At 40.8% G+C, this 18,676-nt stretch overlaps 1 protein-coding gene across 3 annotated transcripts in view; it reads left to right on the top strand.

Annotated features, from left to right (window-relative positions):
* The first annotated feature begins 6,344 nt into the window (after positions 1-6,344).
* slc44a5b (solute carrier family 44 member 5b) overlaps positions 6,345-18,676 on the top strand; it is a 30,624-nt gene continuing 18,292 nt past the window's right edge. For all 3 annotated transcript variants that reach the window (XM_070960661.1, XM_070960664.1, XM_070960663.1), the window contains exons 1-2: positions 6,345-6,573; positions 18,569-18,617. In XM_070960661.1, coding sequence (XP_070816762.1) covers positions 6,537-6,573; positions 18,569-18,617 — 86 coding nt within the window. In that variant the 5' untranslated portion in view covers positions 6,345-6,536. The remainder of the gene's footprint in view (positions 6,574-18,568; positions 18,618-18,676) is intronic.

Raw genomic sequence — 18,676 nt, 5'->3', positions numbered from 1 at the left:
AAATAACAGTCATCATTGTCAACACATTGTGTGAAACAGCTCATTTTCTCACAACAGTATATGGGTTTGAGTCAGAATCACAATTATTTTCAAATGGCCCCGTTCTGTATTCAGCGGTGATGATCAAAACAGGTAAAACATTTTTTCTAATGACAGGTATTATCTTCAGATGTGTTAATCAGTTTCCCCATTTGTAAGTCCAGCTGAGGATTTCTGTTCTTCATGGAGACAGTAGGTGAATAATCATCATCCTCCACATGAACATACATCTCTGCTGGAAGGAATGAATGTTGCCTGTGGTTAACAGCTATCAGATGCAAGGTGAGAAACATTTTTATTTACTGTGCAATGCTACCACAGCTTCCATTAAATATTTCCCGCTTTGAATATTTGTCAACATAACGTTGGTGTAATGTGCCCACTGTACAAATGCTTACTGACAGAGAGAAATGTCTGAAAAAGAAATCAAATACAGAAACATAAATCCAATGAATTCTCTCTCATGTTGACAGTTTCTGAGTTGCACAGTGATAAATGGAAATTTCATTTTGATAGCAGTGATTCACAGGCTGATGGTACTTTTTCTCAAATGTCAACATGATTTAAATATTTTGAGTGAGTGACAGCCTTTTGTAGGTCAGATGAGGTCTTGTGCTTGACAGTGAACAGCATTTAATGTTTTCTGAACTGTAGAAGAGTGTCATGAAATGTGCTTAAGATGTTGAGAAAAAATTTTATTTTGTTGCCTTATCTTAGTTTTGATAAGATTACTATTGTTCTTCAAAGGATGTTGGGGCTATAAGCCATACTGACAACTGGTCCTCACCTTTTTTGGCATCCAAGGAGATTTTGGGACATCCCATTTAAGGACAGGAAAGTATTTTTCCTCATTTGTCATGGCAACGTGAGCAACTAAAGCTCCTCATGGGAGACAGATTTGCTTGAGGCTAAAATCTAGTCAGAAGGAGCTCGGAAATAGGAAATGAGTCTTTTTATAGACGCTCTCTGAGCTGGCATCATTGTGCTCATTCTCTAATGTGTTGTTCTAGTCATTCCTCAGAAAGTCTCCCTTCATAAACTGAAATGTATCTGTTGGCTTTTTGTGAATTGATAAGTAATGTATCTCAAAAACAACAGAATATCACTGTCGGACCAGATGCTGTAAGAAAAATCAGGGTAGCCTACTTAAAAGCTACAGCAGGAACAGCATGCCTTCCCTTTTATGTTTTTGTCCCAGATTTACTCAAGTTAAAACAACTGTCTTTTTAGACTAATTAGCTTTCTGTCTGAAAGCCAGATAAAGTGATTTATCTGTGATACAGGTCGACGCAACAAATTACAACACAGTGCAATGTATGATAACATGCAATGTGATATGATACCACGTGGATATGAAGCAAGACAAACTAATATGAAACAGGCCACAGTGATATAATCAAATTAAATTCCATCAGTACTTCCCAATTTAGATTTTTTGTTGACATTAGATTATCTTGAGCCAAACAATGCTTAAAGTCAGAGGTCTGAGCAGTGATTTCTGCAACAGAGAATTATGGTTATTTATCTGAGGTTTATTTTTTTCTTTGAGAAGCACTGCAAAGTTTTTCGTCTAAAAGAATTAAAAATGAAATAATCTAAGAAGGGCACATCACTCTTTGGTTGAACTTCTCTCAGCTCCCGGGCATGTGACGAGGGGTCTCGAGAAGGCTGCGCTCTTTTGGTTGTACAGGGTCACAAGCCAAAAAAAGGTTTGCAACCAGTGCCCAGTAGCACAAACACATCAGGAATACATTACATATAATCATAAAAGAAAGTTAGTTGAGTAAAAATAATGAATGTTTGTCTCAAGGCAAGTAAGTAGTGCTTCAATACAAGCGAATAAAAACACATATGCACTCTCTGTCGCTCCCTCCAGCCACCTCCCACTTCTACAACTCTGACCACTGTTACTATACAACTCAATTGACAGAATAAATGTGTTGAAAAATTACATTGCAATTTGCAATTTTATGTTAGGTTTAGGCACAAAAAATGTTTTTTTTTAATGTATCTGCAGTCTACAGAAATATACAATCAATGCCAACATTTTATTCTGCTGACTGGGCCGTATTGTACTTGTCCAACAGACGCCCTTTTTTCCTTTTATTCACATTTTACCACAGAGTGTGTAAAACGTGGACATAGTCTCCATGACGTCACACAGGTTTATGAAGGGCCATTGTGAAGCTAAATGACAGCAACTTCAGTCGTCTCCATCTTGGCAGTGCCAACCTCGCAGCTAATCCAAAGATGGACAAAGAGGTGGAGCGTGGGTGGAGCTGATCATGCCCATAATTATGCATGATTTTAAGCCTTAATTTAAACGAGTTAGTGACATAAAAATTCAACCCCTGTACAGTTGTCATGAACAGGGTATAGACCACAACTGTTTTTTTGTACCAGGCTGTGAACATGCTTATTTCTGCTGTAACGTTGGGCATTTTAATATGGGGGTCTATGGGGATTGACTTGCTTTTGGAGCCAGCTTCAAGTGGCCATGTGAGGAACTGCAGTTTTTGGCACACCTGAGGTTCACCTCATTCCCTCATCAGCCCTGCAGCACATATACTGGCTGTCAATCTGCCTGTGTCCACCTTTAAGCTCATTTGCATTTGGTCTTTAACTCAGCCTTTGTAACAGTTAAACCCGGCATCTACTGACCCAAGCTTCAGAGGACAACAACTCTGAAATAGAGCCCATTATAGAGGCAGGTCATTTGTTTTTGCTTTGAAGATACAGTTTTAAATTCAGTACTACATATAAGAGGAGAGACAGGTGTGAGGCTGCTAAAATGTAGATAACACTTCTTTTGGTAACATAAAGCCAGTCTGAAGTGTTGTAGAATAGCTGAGAAACAAATGGACTAACATCTAATGACTCACAGTTCCCTGTTTATATTAGTGTTAGCATACATCTTCATATAAAACCATGATGTTGGAAACATTACAGCTATACTGATTATTTCCAAAAGATATGCAGTATGTAACATTCCCATTTTTCTGCCTCTTCCCTGTTTTCTTTGACGCCATATGGCCATATCATCGGTAGAATAATTTTAATGACCAAATTATCTGTATCACTGTGGAGCAGTGCCTCATAATGCACCCCGTCATTGTGAATTCAGAGGATTAGCTGGCTCGCAGTCTGTGTGTTTTGATTAGAGGTGTCCCTGAGGTCTCAAATGCATCTCAAAACACAACTCCAGGGGAACACACACAGCACACACACATAGGCAAGAAAACTGTCTGCAGAACACAACCTTTTTTAATTAACTCGATCCTCCTATCCAGTGAGGTGCCAGACAGCTGTCTGCCTATGCTGAGCCAAATACAATACATGTGTGAAATGTGCTGTTTGCACCTGTTTCCTGTGCCAAAAGCTGTTTGTTTTATTCATTATAATGTCCCCAACTTGAAGAGTAGGTGTCTCTGGGTGTCTTAACTAAGAAACTAAACTAATACTGAAAGGCAAGGGATTTTGAGCACATCCCCAAATCTGTTCATGTTAAAGTGCTGTTACTGTGGTACAGTATATGTTATACCATGCTATCAGATGCTCAGTGACAGTGGAGGTTTGGTTCAGCTGACTCTTATACTGTGATTATTTCAATGTAATATACTCTAACAGACTGCTTATATAAGCAAGAGAGAGCAGTAATTTGACATATGAAAGGGGGGAGAGTCTGTATAAATCTAACTGCAATACCAATATAAATCTCACTAATGCACCTGTAGAAAACAAAGGTGGAGGTGGCAGTGTGGTGAAATATTATTGTAGTCTCCAGTCCAGACAAATACTGTGCACTTCAGCTGTGACACAAGTTTAAAAAGAGAGCACCGGGGGATAGACTCAAGTTTTATGTCCTGCATTTTCAGGCCCAAGAGATAAAACACGTTCATTCTCTTTGCAAATTGTCTCCATTTACAGACAAATCATTGACTCATCGCCTGGCAGCCCTACCAACCACAGATGGAATTTCCTGTTCCCAGGGTGCAATATATGTTTCTCAAAATTGAGTTTATCCAATTGATTGAAAAAAAAAACAAAAAAAAAACAAGACTTCCAATCACCTAGCGCACTCTATATCTCTGTTGCTCATTTATGCAGTGATGCTACTGCTGTACACGCTTACTAAATCACCTCCTTTATGGTGGAACTTGGGGGATTTCAATTTTTAGGAGTCAGCAGGGTTGATCGCATCTGCAGCAATAGTAACCACTCAATGAATAAGAAAAAGGGTGATTGTGTTGAGAGCATCTCCTTCTGCCTCTGATTGTGAAAAAAACCCTCACTATCCAAACAGCAAATGGACAACTGCCAGAGAGGAATAAATTACCTTTTGTTTCAGAAAGTGGAAAAAGGCTGCAAAGCAAACCAAGCACAAAATGTGACTGTATCTGTGGTGCACCCTCTTGGTTATGTAATTAGCAAGCTGTTAGCATCCATCATTTTCACTGAATGACAAGCAGATGGGCTGGCAACTCTGGAAAATACAATTATTCTTAGAGAGGGGAAAAAAATCACCTATGAAATGTCATTGTCCTTGTTCAGTTCTTGCAGGATTGCTTGACCTTGTCACATGTGATAACACAATGCTGTATTCAGACCTGTTCATTAAGAAAATGAACATTAGCTGAAAAAGGAACATAGGTAGATGGAAAACAAATTTCCAAACTCTATCAACCTCCTTAACTTACTAATTATTGCAAAGACATAATACACCAACACTATTCACTTCTAACAATGCAGGAATGCACACAATAGCACTCAGTTTCCAACTGAGCTATAAAAATCCAGGGTCCATCTGGCTGTGGTATCAATCTATTTATAGCATCAAAACCAACTGCTTCAAACATCGATAAACAGAAGTGTTAAAGATGCATTAGAAATTCCCTGAAAATCACAGGACTGAGAAACAATCCTTTGAATTTCTTCTAACCACTCTAATACTGTAATTCAAATTGTTCCACATTAGCTGTCCTGCACTTGGCAATAATGTGATCCTAATTCTCTCTGTGTGCTACAGTGATTCTCCCACATCAACATATGATCTGTCCCAAGGGAAGTCAATCCCTTCTTAATGACTGGCCTTTAGCAACCTGAGCTCTCATTACTTTCATCCACAGAGCGCTGAGAGAGACATCTCTTTTTAGATGTCAGTGTGTGATACAAATCACCTGACCCATTTCTAATCCAATCTTATATTAAGTGCATGAAATATTAACATTTTAGATATTCTGTCATTAAAAAAGGAAAATGTTTGCCGATGTGCACTTATCATTGAGGCAACACCCAGGTTGAATCCCTCTGGCTGCAGCTGTCACAGATGAAACATGTTTCGTTCTCGATCTCACTTTGTTAATATTGTATGAAAATCTCACCCTGCAGCTCTTGGATCAGTCAGTCACTGTACATGATTTCCAGTCTCTGCTGCCACTTCCTGGTCATAGTCACTATAGTGGACTCTCAAAACCCATGATCAATCTCTGTCTGCGTGGGAGTGCAGATATGGAAGGCTAAGTGTTTTTGCTTTCCAGGACTCACTACATTTACTCCACTGCAATTCATGCAGAACAATATTTTATCTGCAATGCATATAGCTTGTAAAATGCGATGCACTGTTTACATTACATCTCTGCCTGCATGTTTTGGGGTGAGAGAAGTTACAACTTTATCATTATCATTATAGTTCTTGAGATTTGGTGATAATATGTGATTCTGGCATTGCTCCATCCAGCTTCAGACGAACAGATTGCCTGTGGCTTCAATATTAATACATGATGACTCCACTTGCACCTGAGGCTTATGCCTTGACAGGTCTGACACTATCCCTTGTCATGCTTGCTACGGATATGCACCCCCGAGCAGCATATAAAGAGACAAACAGACATGAATGCCTCTGCTCAAGTGAAGGAGGGGTTGCAGAGAGAACAAGTATTTGCAATGTCACGGAAAACCCAGCTGAGGTCGGTGTTTCTCCATCGGATGCCACAGAGTGGACAGAGCTGTCACCTAAAAATAATACCTGCAACATTGGCTGTATTATTAATCAACCAAAAACCTGGACATCACCGCTCATCTTGCAGCCACAGACAGTGCACAAGCCCCTCTGTTCGTTTGCATTGTTTTTTATAAATCCCACACATGTTCATGTCTGCTGAAAAAACTGAACAAAACGATGTGGGTTTGTGCCTTGAATCGTATCCTAACAAAGGAGGAACAGGACACAGAGGAGAAGCAGCAGCAGTAGCAGCGGCGGCGGCGCGCGACGTCCCCTTTAAGACCGTTTTGGAATAATTAATGACGTCGCGCTGTAAACACGACTGACGCTCAGCTGCGTGGCCGAAGCATCCTCCAAGAGCCCAAGACCTCTCCAGGTTCCCGTGTTTATTCCTCGACGGGACCGTCGAAAGGCACTAAAATAACTGCGGTTCACCTCGACTCTCATATGCGGTCTCCAAAACCAAGACGACGGTGCTGCATCTGTCGTAAGTGCCATGGCTAGAAAGACGGACATCCCCTCCTCGTACTATGGTGAGTCGGTTCGTCTTTGTTGTAAACGCCAAGATATTTTTCCTCTGTAGTGTGCAACGTTATGACAGCGGGATATATCGGTATCTTCTTTAGCGCGAATGATGTTTGACCCCTTGCTGTGATTTACAGGGACGATAGCTAGCTTACATTGTCAGTTGCTAACTATTTAGAGGCTATTTAACGGTTGATATGAAATACGCAGTAACGGTAGGATAACGTTTTAAACGTTTTTTTTTTTTTTACGTTGGGATAAGTAACGTTAGCCGAACGTCCCTCATCGTGTGTTTCTTCAGTCTGCCTCGTGAATTATACATATTCACGGCGTTACCCGGTTATGTCCAAAGATATCACATCAAAATCATTGTTTACCTGGTGGAAAAGTCTTCACGACAGGCGCCTGTCCTCAACAATAAGTCTTACCACTTCGCTCGTCCACTTGGCGTCACTTCGCCTTTGTTACGTTACACGCAGAGATATTTCTCCTCATTAGCTCGCTTAACTACTGTGTAACGCTGTGACAACAGAATATAACATTAGCGTTGACGTTGTCTTCGTTAGAGCTGCAGTCGACGACCATAATCGTCAGAGTATTGTTTAAAAAAAATGCCCATCACTATCTCCCAAAGCCGAGGATGATGCCATCATACCGCTTTGTTTTGTTCCAACACCAGTCCAAAACCCGAAGATAGTCAGTGCAAGACAAAGAAAAGCGGAAAGCTAACGTCAGTCGTCCAAACTGAGGAATTAGAATTAGCTTTAGAATATTATATACACATTTTATGAATTCGGTATTTTTGGCTGAAAGATTTAAACGATTAATTGACAATCAAAAGAGTTGCAGGACCCTCAGCTGAACGGACGTTGTCAGTTGTCCATTTAAAGGCTGACATCAGCTAAATGCCATAGATTTTTCTGTAAAAAAAATAGCCATAGTTGACTGCTAGTTGTGTGCCTTGTATTGTTTATATGTGTAAAAACAGAAGTGCTCACGTTGAGAGACACAATGAGTCTTATCTCCACTTTCCTCCTCTTCTCGCCCACATGGAGGATAATTACAACAGTGAAACAACTGCAGTCCAGGTAGTGCAGTTAGTGAGGAGCAGTGTTGATAACAAAGGATTTATTGTCTCCAAGTGGCATTATGGATATATTTAATCCATGGGCAGATTTTCTGTCCATTAGCCTGCGGTAGTAATCATGTTGTTTATCACAGCAATATAATCCTTTATTATCACCAGATGCCACGCAGTGTCCTTCCTCTGAAACAAAGAGTCACTAACGCTGGTGATTTTCATCACACGGATGGCTTTTCTAGGTTTGATGCCAGTCTTAATAGTTGAACAGCTAAAATATTTTGTTCTATATTCAGTAATCTTCTATTGAATCATTGAAAAATGAGTATTAACTGCTTGTTGCACAATGGTATTCTTGTGTCACTGTAGAGCTACTCTCAGCCTACGACTGTGTAAGACTATCACTGAAACTAATGTGGCATTGAAGCCCAGGCTAAGCTATTTATCACACTGTCAGAGCAAATAATGGTTGCTTTCAATTAAACATTTTTTAACAAAAACATTATCAAAAAAAGCTCCACAGACAATAAAATGTCATTTCAGATATTAAATGCTTTTTTTGGGCTGTTGTTAAGGAGTAACTTCAGTCGTATCCAATCCAAGATCCATATCTCATATTAACAAGCAAATCTCATAACAATATAACTTTAACATTCTTGTACCACGGTTGTCAGTGTCAGCAAAGTCTTACATCATTATCGGTTACAAAAGCATCATATCATCCCTGTCTGATGTAAAAGATTCCAGCAAATATCAGGGAGGCTTGATCCTTACATACTGTAGCTGTACAGTGTTAGAGTGGCATGGGCATTTTCAAGTCTCCTGCTGACGACTTTTGATGGGAAAAGCCGCTGTGTCTTCCTGTTTTTTCCCTACATGCTGACCCCGTGCGCCCAACAGACCTCATGACTACAGCACTCTGCCAATCACGACTGCAGCCTGACAGCTGTAGTTGCTTCTTGCTGCTCTCTGCAGACATGCAGCTCACCATCAGAGCCTTCCTACCCCATCACTTCCTTTTCAAAAGTTCAAGATGGTACTTTACAGTGTAACATAAATCGTACATTAGAGATTACGTGTTAAGTGTTGTAAGTAAACAGCTTAGTGCAGGTTTGGACTAAAACACAAAAAAGAGCCTGTGTATCATTATTATTATATACATTAATTAGGTATAGTGAATGTGCACCATTACAGGGGCTAATATATACATGGACTTACATTGTCTTCTTTTGCTTCGACTCAAGTGCTTCTCTCCAGAGAATTGCATGGAATATAGTGAGACAGTTTAATTAAGGAACATAATTTTGCCCTAACAGCATCCAACAACCTAGCTAGTGTAGCATGTGATGGAGTTATGGTGTCTCCCTGTGTTTAGGTCAGCTGCTTTATATTATTGGCTCCTTGGAGCTTTCGTTCCGTCAGCTAGCTTGGCAAAAATGCAATTGAGAGTATTTTGGACTCCCAGCTGAGCAGAGAATGACAAGACAAAAAGACAAATTTTATATCGGCATGCTCTTCCCCCGCAACTAATGTTTCACACTCTGCATTTGTTTAAATGTGGACTAAATGTGGAGTGCATAGTAAAGAAAATCACATTTTCTGTTGCTGGTAACGTACCCAGCATTTTTGGCTTCCTATAGTGGTTTATTTCTCTCAATTTCAAAAGATAAAGTGGATGATTCTGTCCAGTATATTGTTTCCAGATCAGTAAGTGGGATAGCTTCTATTCTTTCAGTGAACATAAATTGCACGTACCCTCATATAAAGCAGCAAAAACACTTGACGAAGCATAAGTGAGCCTTGTTTGAGCCGCTGGTCGAACTGCTTGCCATCCCATCATTCACGTTCAGCAGTTCCCCACTTGCTCTACATCCCAGATTCAAGTGTACTCTTGTGGCTAGTATATTATATAATGTTTCTAACTATGTAGCAAGTGTTCAGTGGGCTTATACTGTACTGCTGAAATGTTCGCTCAGTCAGAAAAGTAGAAAAATAGCTCATAATCATTCTGTGACAGGTTTGTAAGTAACAATTTAGATATGAGTTCCATTCACCACAGAAAGTGTTGAGTCGGGCACACTGTTAATTAACAAATTTCTCGCATGGGCAGCTTCCCTAAACGCTGCATTTTTATACTGAGTCAATGCAGAGTCTTGACAGAAAGCTGAGAGCCGTGGTTTAGAATCAAACATTCACAGCCTCTTCCTGTGAAATTGCAGTCAGAGAAGGTTGTGGCTCGAATGGCCCATTTCGCACCCAAGACTAAGTGCTGTTATGGGCTTTTTAAGTGTCACTGTCCTCTGCAAATACTCATCTCAAATTAAGACTGATACTCACTCCATGGTGCTTGTACACATTTTATTAGTCTTTATGGCATTTCTGCTCATTATTTTTAACAAGGTTATGTTCCTTTGCTACTAATTTCATGTGTCTTTTCTCAAGAGATCGCAGTGTCAGTGAGTGAAAGTTTGAAGTATATTATTCACACTAATGATAGGGTGAGTCAGTAAATAATTTCAGAGATTCACTTCTGTACAGTGGCAAGCACTGGATGGTTTTTTGTTCAGGTCTGTGAAAATGGGACATTTAGTTGCGACGAGGCTGTCTAGGCGACGGCAAGGGGACTTTAAATTTCCAATTTGCAGTACAAATATAGTCAGTGTTGGTTTGTGACTAGAAGGCTAAGTGACATTGTCAGTGATTTATGAAAAACAACCCAAAGATGCACTGGAAAATGAGTGAGAGATGCAGAGCTACATTAATGCTAGGCACGTAGGTTTTGAGTCTCGGGTGCACAGGGAGACTCGAAGTGACTTTTGATAGGTCTAATGTGCTAACCGATGCAGCTAGCTTTATCGAAACAAATGAATCATTATCCTAAGAACAAAAGAGACATGGTGTTCTGGTGTTGTAAACATGCTTTTATTTGCACAATTGAGGTCCTTGCATTGCACCTTGCAGGTTTGCTTAGATACATCAGGGTTTTAGTGACTTTGACACTGATCTGAGTTGTTTAGGCGTGCAAGTGTTTTTCTTCACCTTAGTGCCAATATTGCATATTTGGATATCAAGATGTGGCCTGTCCTCTTATGTTTAAGTCTTTATAAATCCAGGCCAAAGCTGGTTGAGCCTGTCACTGATCTACAGTAGCAGCAGTGAGTCTCGTTTCACAGGAACACTGACATGCCTGGAGGCTTCCACAGAAGTAACCAAGGTCACAAAGCCCCAGCCACAATACTGCTACTTCTCTGCTCCGAGCAGCAGGCTAGCTGTCAGCAGCTGACACTCTCAGATGCTAACTCGCCTCCTGGGGGTCGAATCCCAGCCCGCATCCCACTATTCTCGGCATTTTAGGGGATGTCAGCTAGCAATGTGTCTTTGCCTCCCTCTGAAAATATGTACAGTAAACACTGTACATATGCACTGTTCATGCACTGATAGGAGTTAACCCAGTGGGCTACCAAACCAGATATGCCAAGTACTCAGTCCTCGACCATCTGCTAATAGTTGAGAGGATCCCGAGGGATTCTGCTCAGAAAACCAAAACCAGAGATCTGGATGTTGTTGTCTTGTCTCAGTAAGGAGACAAGCACTTTAAAGGTTGTACTGTTCTCCAGAGAGGGAAAATAAGAGCAAGGCAGGAAAGATTTTTTTTTTGGAAACTGAAGGGCAATAGAAGAAAGGCACAGAAAAGAGAGTTATGAGGCTAGATGGAGAGTGTTTGCGTGTATTATCTCTACACATTTTAATATTATAAAAAGGGGAGCCATCTGGAGCTTTTTAACTGCTTTGATTATTTCAGAGATAGGCTCCAAATCTTTTTTTTCCTTTTCTGGGGAGTGTGGGAGACTTGTGTGATCATGATGCTGTTCCCAATAGTGAATGTGTTTGTCGTGTGTGTGTGTGTGTGTGTGTGTGTGTGTGTGTGTGTGTGTGTGTGTGTGTGTGTGTGTGCGTGTGCGTGTGCGTGTGCGTGTGTGTGAGGGTTAGTGGGATGTGGGAGTGTTGCCTGACTCAAGTGAAACCTTGCCAGTAATTTTCTGCCCCCCATGTCCCTCTCAATTCATCTCAATTTGTGCGTGTGTTTTTCCGATTCAACTGTGAGACCTTGACAGTGAATCTCTGCCCTACAGTCTACCCTATGACCTCCTCCCAGTCCCTTATCCTATCACAGCTTCAGTGGCCCCTTTATCTTAATGGCAGTGATCCATCCAAGCAGCTCTGTTTCAGCACTTATGTCGCAGGAGAAACCTGAGCACTACTAATTTTTAAAATACAGACTAGAGGAAAACGCAGGAGTCCCAAAGCCATGTTACTGATGTTGCTTTCCTCTATGGATAGGCAGAAGCCAGTGCTTTCATCAAATATGAATGAACATACAGCATAGCATTCAGACTTACAGACTGCGCCTACTCTGCTGAGCCACGTCATTATGCTGAATTTTTTACATTTCTGTTTCCTCTTTTTTTGTTTATCTGACGCTGGATCTAAGCCCAGCATAGCTCTGACAGAAGTGAAATCTCCCAAAACTTCAGTCTCTCCAGGTCTTGGAAATGTGAATCAGCAAAACATTGTGAAAACAACAATAACAACAAAAAAAGTCCTTTCCCAATGCCCCCTCTGACCCAACCCATGTAGAGCACCTGCGGTGTTCGAGCTGTTTGCCTGACCACGGTATGAAAGAGGCCTGTGTTGGACAGTGGAGCCTGTGGACACTGGTGCCTGTGTCCGCCCGCATTGATGTGTCTGTACTCGATGTGTTTACGGAGACGAGCTGAGAAACTCTGGGAAGTGGGGCTGTGGAAACTGGAGAAAGTGAAGAAAGTTTTATTCAAAGTTTTACTGTGGAGGGAGTGACGACAGCGCTGCACTGTATGATTAATATTCCAGTTTTGTGTTTTATGTGCTTAAATTTCTTGACTTCTTGACTTTCTGAATGTCTTGATTTTCCATACAGTATGTACTGTAATGCCCCTTACATATATTGGACTCCACAGAGGTAACTGTCCAACACGCTGGCCTTCACATCATCCATTAATTCCTGATACTGGACACCTCGAATAGCATTAACCTGCTTATACTACGGTCACTTACCAAAGAGAAAATTAAGACCATTAATTTGTATTTTCATGCCTTTTGCAATCAAAATGTAAAGGTTTTTGCAAGCCATCCCCCAGTTTCCATGGTCACACCTTAGGGTTTGATTAATACCTGGAACAATCATTACCTTCCCCTGAGGTTCAAAACATGCTTCACTACTCCAGTAGATAAGACAAACCTCATATAACTTTGCAACAGGAGATATTTCCAGTCTGCTCTGCTGCGAACCAGAAAGCTAACCTTACGCTAGAAAGTTCGAAAGTCAATAACACTACGTACGGTTGATAACAGGTGCTGTGTTTAACGACAGGACTATCTAGCTATCCAGCCAGTACCTGGTATCTGGTACATTTAATGCTTTTCCTGTAGCATTTAATTATGGCTTTAAACACTGCATTGCTGGCCTTGAATCTGTCAGTCGTGACATGGAATTCCGTGAAATGATAATTAATACCGGTCCTCAGACTCCTGGCAAGGCTGTACTCCCCACCCTTGTCTCGGTGGACTAGATAGCAGCATTAAATTTTGACAGGGTCTCATTGAAAGCATCATTGTTGTAGCTTTAGAAGTTGGAGTCCATTCATTTTAGTCTCAGTGTATTAACTGCCCATTTCTGCCATTTCTCCCTTTTCCTCCCCTGTCAGTTGTTCTTTCTTCAGCTGCATCCCAGTCGTCAAAGTTGTCATATTCTCCAAATCAGTTAAAATTGATGTCGAAGTTAAATCAACATATATTAAACGCTATTTGCTCAAGTAGATTTGTATTTTCTGCTGTGCACTGATTAAAATACAAAAATGTATCAACTAAATGAATGTTCCTGAGTAATCAAAAAAAACTAATTTAAATTAAAAAACCTTAATGAATGAAAAATAAAGTTTTAGTGCACTTAACAACTGATGAAAATTTGTTAAATAATGTTTGTGCACACAATAGCACGCAGCAGTGTCTCTTTGTTTTTTTGTCCCAGTGAACATTTATTTAACACATATGTATTATTCCCTTGAACCCAAAATAGTATTTCTAAATGAAAAAAAAAAGCCAATTGTCTCCTTGACATTTTGTTTAATTGGCTTTGTAAACGCAAGCTTCAGCTAGTGCTGTTTATCTCAAAATGCCAGGTTAATTGGCCGACCAATTAATTGATCTATCACTAATATATGTGTGTGCACGCGTGCACAAACACCCACCTACATAATCCTTGAACAGTCTAACCTTGTGATAAAGTGAGCCACAGGAGATAAGAGTGCAATTTAGTCTCCTCCCAAATTGTGAAATAGAAGTCGATGAACTGCCTTTGTGACTTTCCCCTGAAGCTTTATCACCCCAGGCCGAGTTGTTACATCTGGCGCTCTTCTAGCACAGGCCCTATGAAGCTGATTCTCAGCAGTCAATCTCAGAACATATTTCAGAATCTGTCTGACAGGAGGTACAGACTTCAAATTGAGGCATTGTAACAGTGTCTTTCAATCTTTTTAGAGCTCTTATTAAACCTCTGTTGGTGGAGGGAATTTCAACACAGTTTTTTTATGTGTGTCACAGACATAATGTGATGTTAGGTCCTTGCCACTGTAAATTGATCCATAAATCTTGTTGCTATGGCAGACTAGCTGCAAATGGAAATGGGATTGGAGAGTGAAGATTACTGCCAAAGCCTTTGTCTGATCCTGATGTGTAATTCCTCACCCCGTCCAGCCTCATTGCCTCAGAGCCTTTGATTACCACCATGAGTGTTGCGTTATGCATAAATCTTTCAGTAACAGCAGGACACGGTGGCATTACCCAACACTATGTCAATAGAGGAGACGAGCAGTTAGTGGAGCTAACAGTGACTCTAGCTGTCCCAGTGTAGCATGCCTGCCAGGCTTTTTCCGAATGTTGTTGACTACAGACCCTCATTCAGCCTGACTACAGCAGCAGCACACATCCAGTCCACCAGCCTCATCTCCTGCACTGGCAGACTGCAGTGCAGTCTAAACAGCCGTCATCTAATGCAGAGTCTGCTGGTGTCCAGGCATCACTGATGATTTTCACCGCTCTCTTTAACCCTTCATTGAAATCTGTTTTGTGGGACAGAGGAAAGTACAACAGCCTGGTGGAAGTAGTGAAGCTGATGTAGTGAGTAGGAATAGCATCTGAAACTAAATTAAGCTTAGCTGAATAAGCACATGTTCTGTCACCTGGATGTTATTGTGTCAGAATGAAGGGGATTGTAATCCCCAAGAATATTTTAGATGGGTGTACATTATATTATAAAATGTTTTTGTTGTACAATTGCACAAGCACACATTTCTTTTTCAGTTCCCTGTCATACTGTCTTGATGGTTTTGTTTTCTGAGTTTTGATCAACATAGCGACTGCCCTCATTTTTCATCAGCTGGCAGGGGATCTTGCTGCCTGCTGGTCCTCTTGGTGGACTTACTGTCAGGCTCTGCATCTCCAAACAGTAGGCTGATCAAGCAACCTGTGACGTTACTGAAAAAAAGCTCTGCTCCCTGACACTCACTGCACCACAATCTGTCCGCTCACCACTGGCTCTCCTTGATCGCAGTGTGATTCAGCTTGTGCTCACCATATGCAGTAACCTGATTTTATCACAATTGCTCCCGCACTATGGAGACCTGCATGTGTTTTGAATATTTGCACAACCGAGAAAGATCAATGAAAGGATGTTTTTAAAATCCATAGAAATTCAGCTTGCATTGGATCCACTCTAAAAGCCAGCTACGTATCCTGCTCAGCTCCGGTAGTTGTACCACTAATTACCTCTGAAGTGAGTTAATATGATGCAGTGTGCTGGTCAAGTGGATGTATCAACATCCACTGAGATATAAAAGCAATTGGAGGCAACTTGAGGTGCTCCACGGGAATAATTCACTCTGTCAGTACATTGGACACAGCTGTTACTTTAAAAGGTCCAAATTAAAAACTGGTATGGAGCTTCAAGTCACTCAGCAGTTCAGTAACCTCCGGTGTACTGTGGTAATTGGTCAGTGAGCAGCATGGTTCATACTCTCAAATTGTATAAAACTGTTGAAAAACACCTTATTAGTCATGAGTGTTTCAATCTGTAACGCTGTACAGGATTATGTGCCTGATACATAATTTGTGCATATTCTGTACAGATTACTTACTTGAAATAGAGTGTAGCATCCTCTCATTTTCAATGCAAGTGCTCTGCAAATTCTGCAGTGAGCACCTGGTCTGGTGACATTGTGTCCTTGGCTGAGGAATTCACACACTTAACCCAGAACATCTCCCATTTTTAGACCTGAAACACCACTCAAGTGAGAGACTTTCAGTGACAGCCAAACAGATGGCAGTAAAATGGGGGTTTTAACAGCAAGGACAAAAGAAATAGGGACATGGAGCCTCTCATATCAGATGTCTTTAAAAAAAAAAAAAAGGTTTGCAGCTCACACCACTTTGATGACAAAGCTGAAATGGTCAGAATCACACCTTCACTGTACTTAAGGAGTGTCCTCGTGATTGTCCATAACCCCCCGCAGCCAGGGGACCAGCTCATGTTTTAAACTAAACTATAACGTTTGACACATGCAGCTCTCCATCTGCTGCTCTCCAGTATACGTTGTAAAAATGAACAAAAATAAATAAATGTGACAATGCCAACTCCCTTAGATTCATGTACATTTCTGGTCCAGTGCATTTTTTGCTGCTGACTGTGCAGTTAATGGACACCTGGATTGTTGGTGAGCGAAAACTGTTGCGGCGTCATATTTCCTGACATTATATTAATGTTGACCTAGAGATTTACCATCTCTATCCCTCCATCACTGCTGTTGTAGATGAATCACAGTTGGGAAAAGCAGCTATGAATATAGATGCTTTCACACGTGTGCAACATCCTAGCTTTTTAATTTGGTATCTTCATGCTGAAATATTGACTTCAGAAATCTTTTTTGCTACAGCATGAAGAAATTCCACCGTGGCCGGATAATTGTCAATTGTTGTAACTCAGTGATTCATTAAGGGATGTAAATCTAGCAGTTTGTGAGGAGCAGCTGCCAGGCTTTACTGTGCTGAGTTATGTTTCTAGGTAGAAAGAAGGGTTTTTTAAAGTTTTTTTGCATACATCGTTGTATTGCACGGTTTACCGTATTGCATCTGTGTGTTGCTGCAATTGTGTCCAGTCTGGGTGCTGTAGAAATCTGATCACCAAGCTTTCATACGTACGTAGATGCATTTTTTTCTGGTCATCAATAGAAGCTTGTTTTAGACAGAGGGGTCTTTTTTGGGTTTTTGCTGCATTGCTGATTATATCAGCTGTTGACCAATCTCGACCCTTTTTCACATACAGTGATCTGCCATAGTTCTGGCTGAGTTCTCGTTGGCTCTCCACACACATGAATAGGGTACAATAATTGAATCATACAGCCCTTCTAGACTTCCTAAATGTTATCAAAAAATTCTGATAATAAAGGCTCATTTTGGGGGTTTGAAGCGCTAAAAAAATGTATTCATCATCTTACAGACGCTAAACAGAACTGATGTCTTCAGATGAGCTTCCCTCCAGAGATCAAAAATGCAGTTGTGCAGTTTTTCCAGAATACACTACACTGCCCGTGTTTTGTTATAATGACCGATTAGATCACCTAGAACAGAAATATGGCTTTTTAATATGTTTTTAATTGTTTTTGGATGATTGTGGAGCTCTGTAGGATAGAGGCATCAGCTAAATCAGGCACAAACAATATTTGTTATTAGGATAAATTAGCTTTTGATTTTGGCTGTACCATTGGAAATAAAAAGGTGCTGGTTATATCGAGGACTTTAATGTTCAGTTTTATAGTACATTCAGGGCCCACCAGATTTGCATGTACGTAGTACAGTGTACTAATTCCTCACACTTTCAGAAGCAAGGCTGGCGTGTACGTCTCTGACAGGATCAGTCTGGGGAATGGGCAGATGGGAGATAGGCTCACTCATGCTGCCCCTAAGTCTGCCCCAGCTGCTTGGAGATATTATGCTCCATGTGTGATGATTAATAGGTCCTCAAGAACACGTCATACTTTGTTTCAACTGGGGTAGAGACTACTGGGGAACCAATGAAGCAGCCAGCGATGTGTGCAAATGCATGTGGTCCCTCACACCTACAAGTACACGCAGTCAGACTTAGCCGCTGAGTTAGTGACTGATGATGCTTGTAGCCGTGGTTCAGTACGTACTCTGCTGGGTCAAATAGGAAATCCTCACCATGACCCAGATAAGCAGTTTGTTTAAGAGTTGTTCGTATGATTAATTACATTTCTGTGTTAGCTGCACTGTTTTTGCTTTACTGCTTTAGCTTTGTATAATCATCCCCCTTCATCCCAGTGGTGCTACTATAGGAGACCTGCGCTGTGAAATGGCCTAGTTTGTGTTAGCCAGTTGAATGGCACAGCAGGTTAACTTGTGACACATTATTACTGGAATATATGGTGTAAGTCGTGAAATATTGCTCACAGCCGTTTAAATATGTTATTCTCTGTGTCTCATCAGTGTTTCCTTATGCTCTCAATTACACTTTTCAAGAAAGTAGAAGCATCATAAAAACAGTCTTTTATCTTACTTGTTGGCAGTGTGCTGTATCATGCTGTGTATATTCTGGTGTTCACAGATCTGGGTGTGATACTGCATGTAGACTGTCTCGCAAACACTCAAGACAGATCTCTCCTTAGGGAGACAATAAAGGATAATCTAATCTGTCTAAGTCTGCTGTTATGTCATCTATCTTCTTTATATGCAGTCTGTCAATGAAATGTATTCTTGTTCTATTTGACTCTCTTCTTGCTAACTAAACTCACCATACTCTGCTTGTCTTATAGGTGAGCCACGCAAGTTTGACCCGAACTTCAGAGGCCCTGTCCATAGCAGGTACGACATATACTCAACACTACCACTTTTTGCTTTATTGTTAATGTAGCAGTGTATGA

The sequence above is a fragment of the Chaetodon trifascialis genome, chromosome 4 (genome assembly GCF_039877785.1).
Source record: "Chaetodon trifascialis isolate fChaTrf1 chromosome 4, fChaTrf1.hap1, whole genome shotgun sequence".
In the NCBI taxonomy this organism is placed as follows: domain Eukaryota; kingdom Metazoa; phylum Chordata; class Actinopteri; order Chaetodontiformes; family Chaetodontidae; genus Chaetodon; species Chaetodon trifascialis.
Note: the sequence above shows the minus strand (reverse complement) of the source record. Positions and strands in the feature narration are given on the sequence as shown.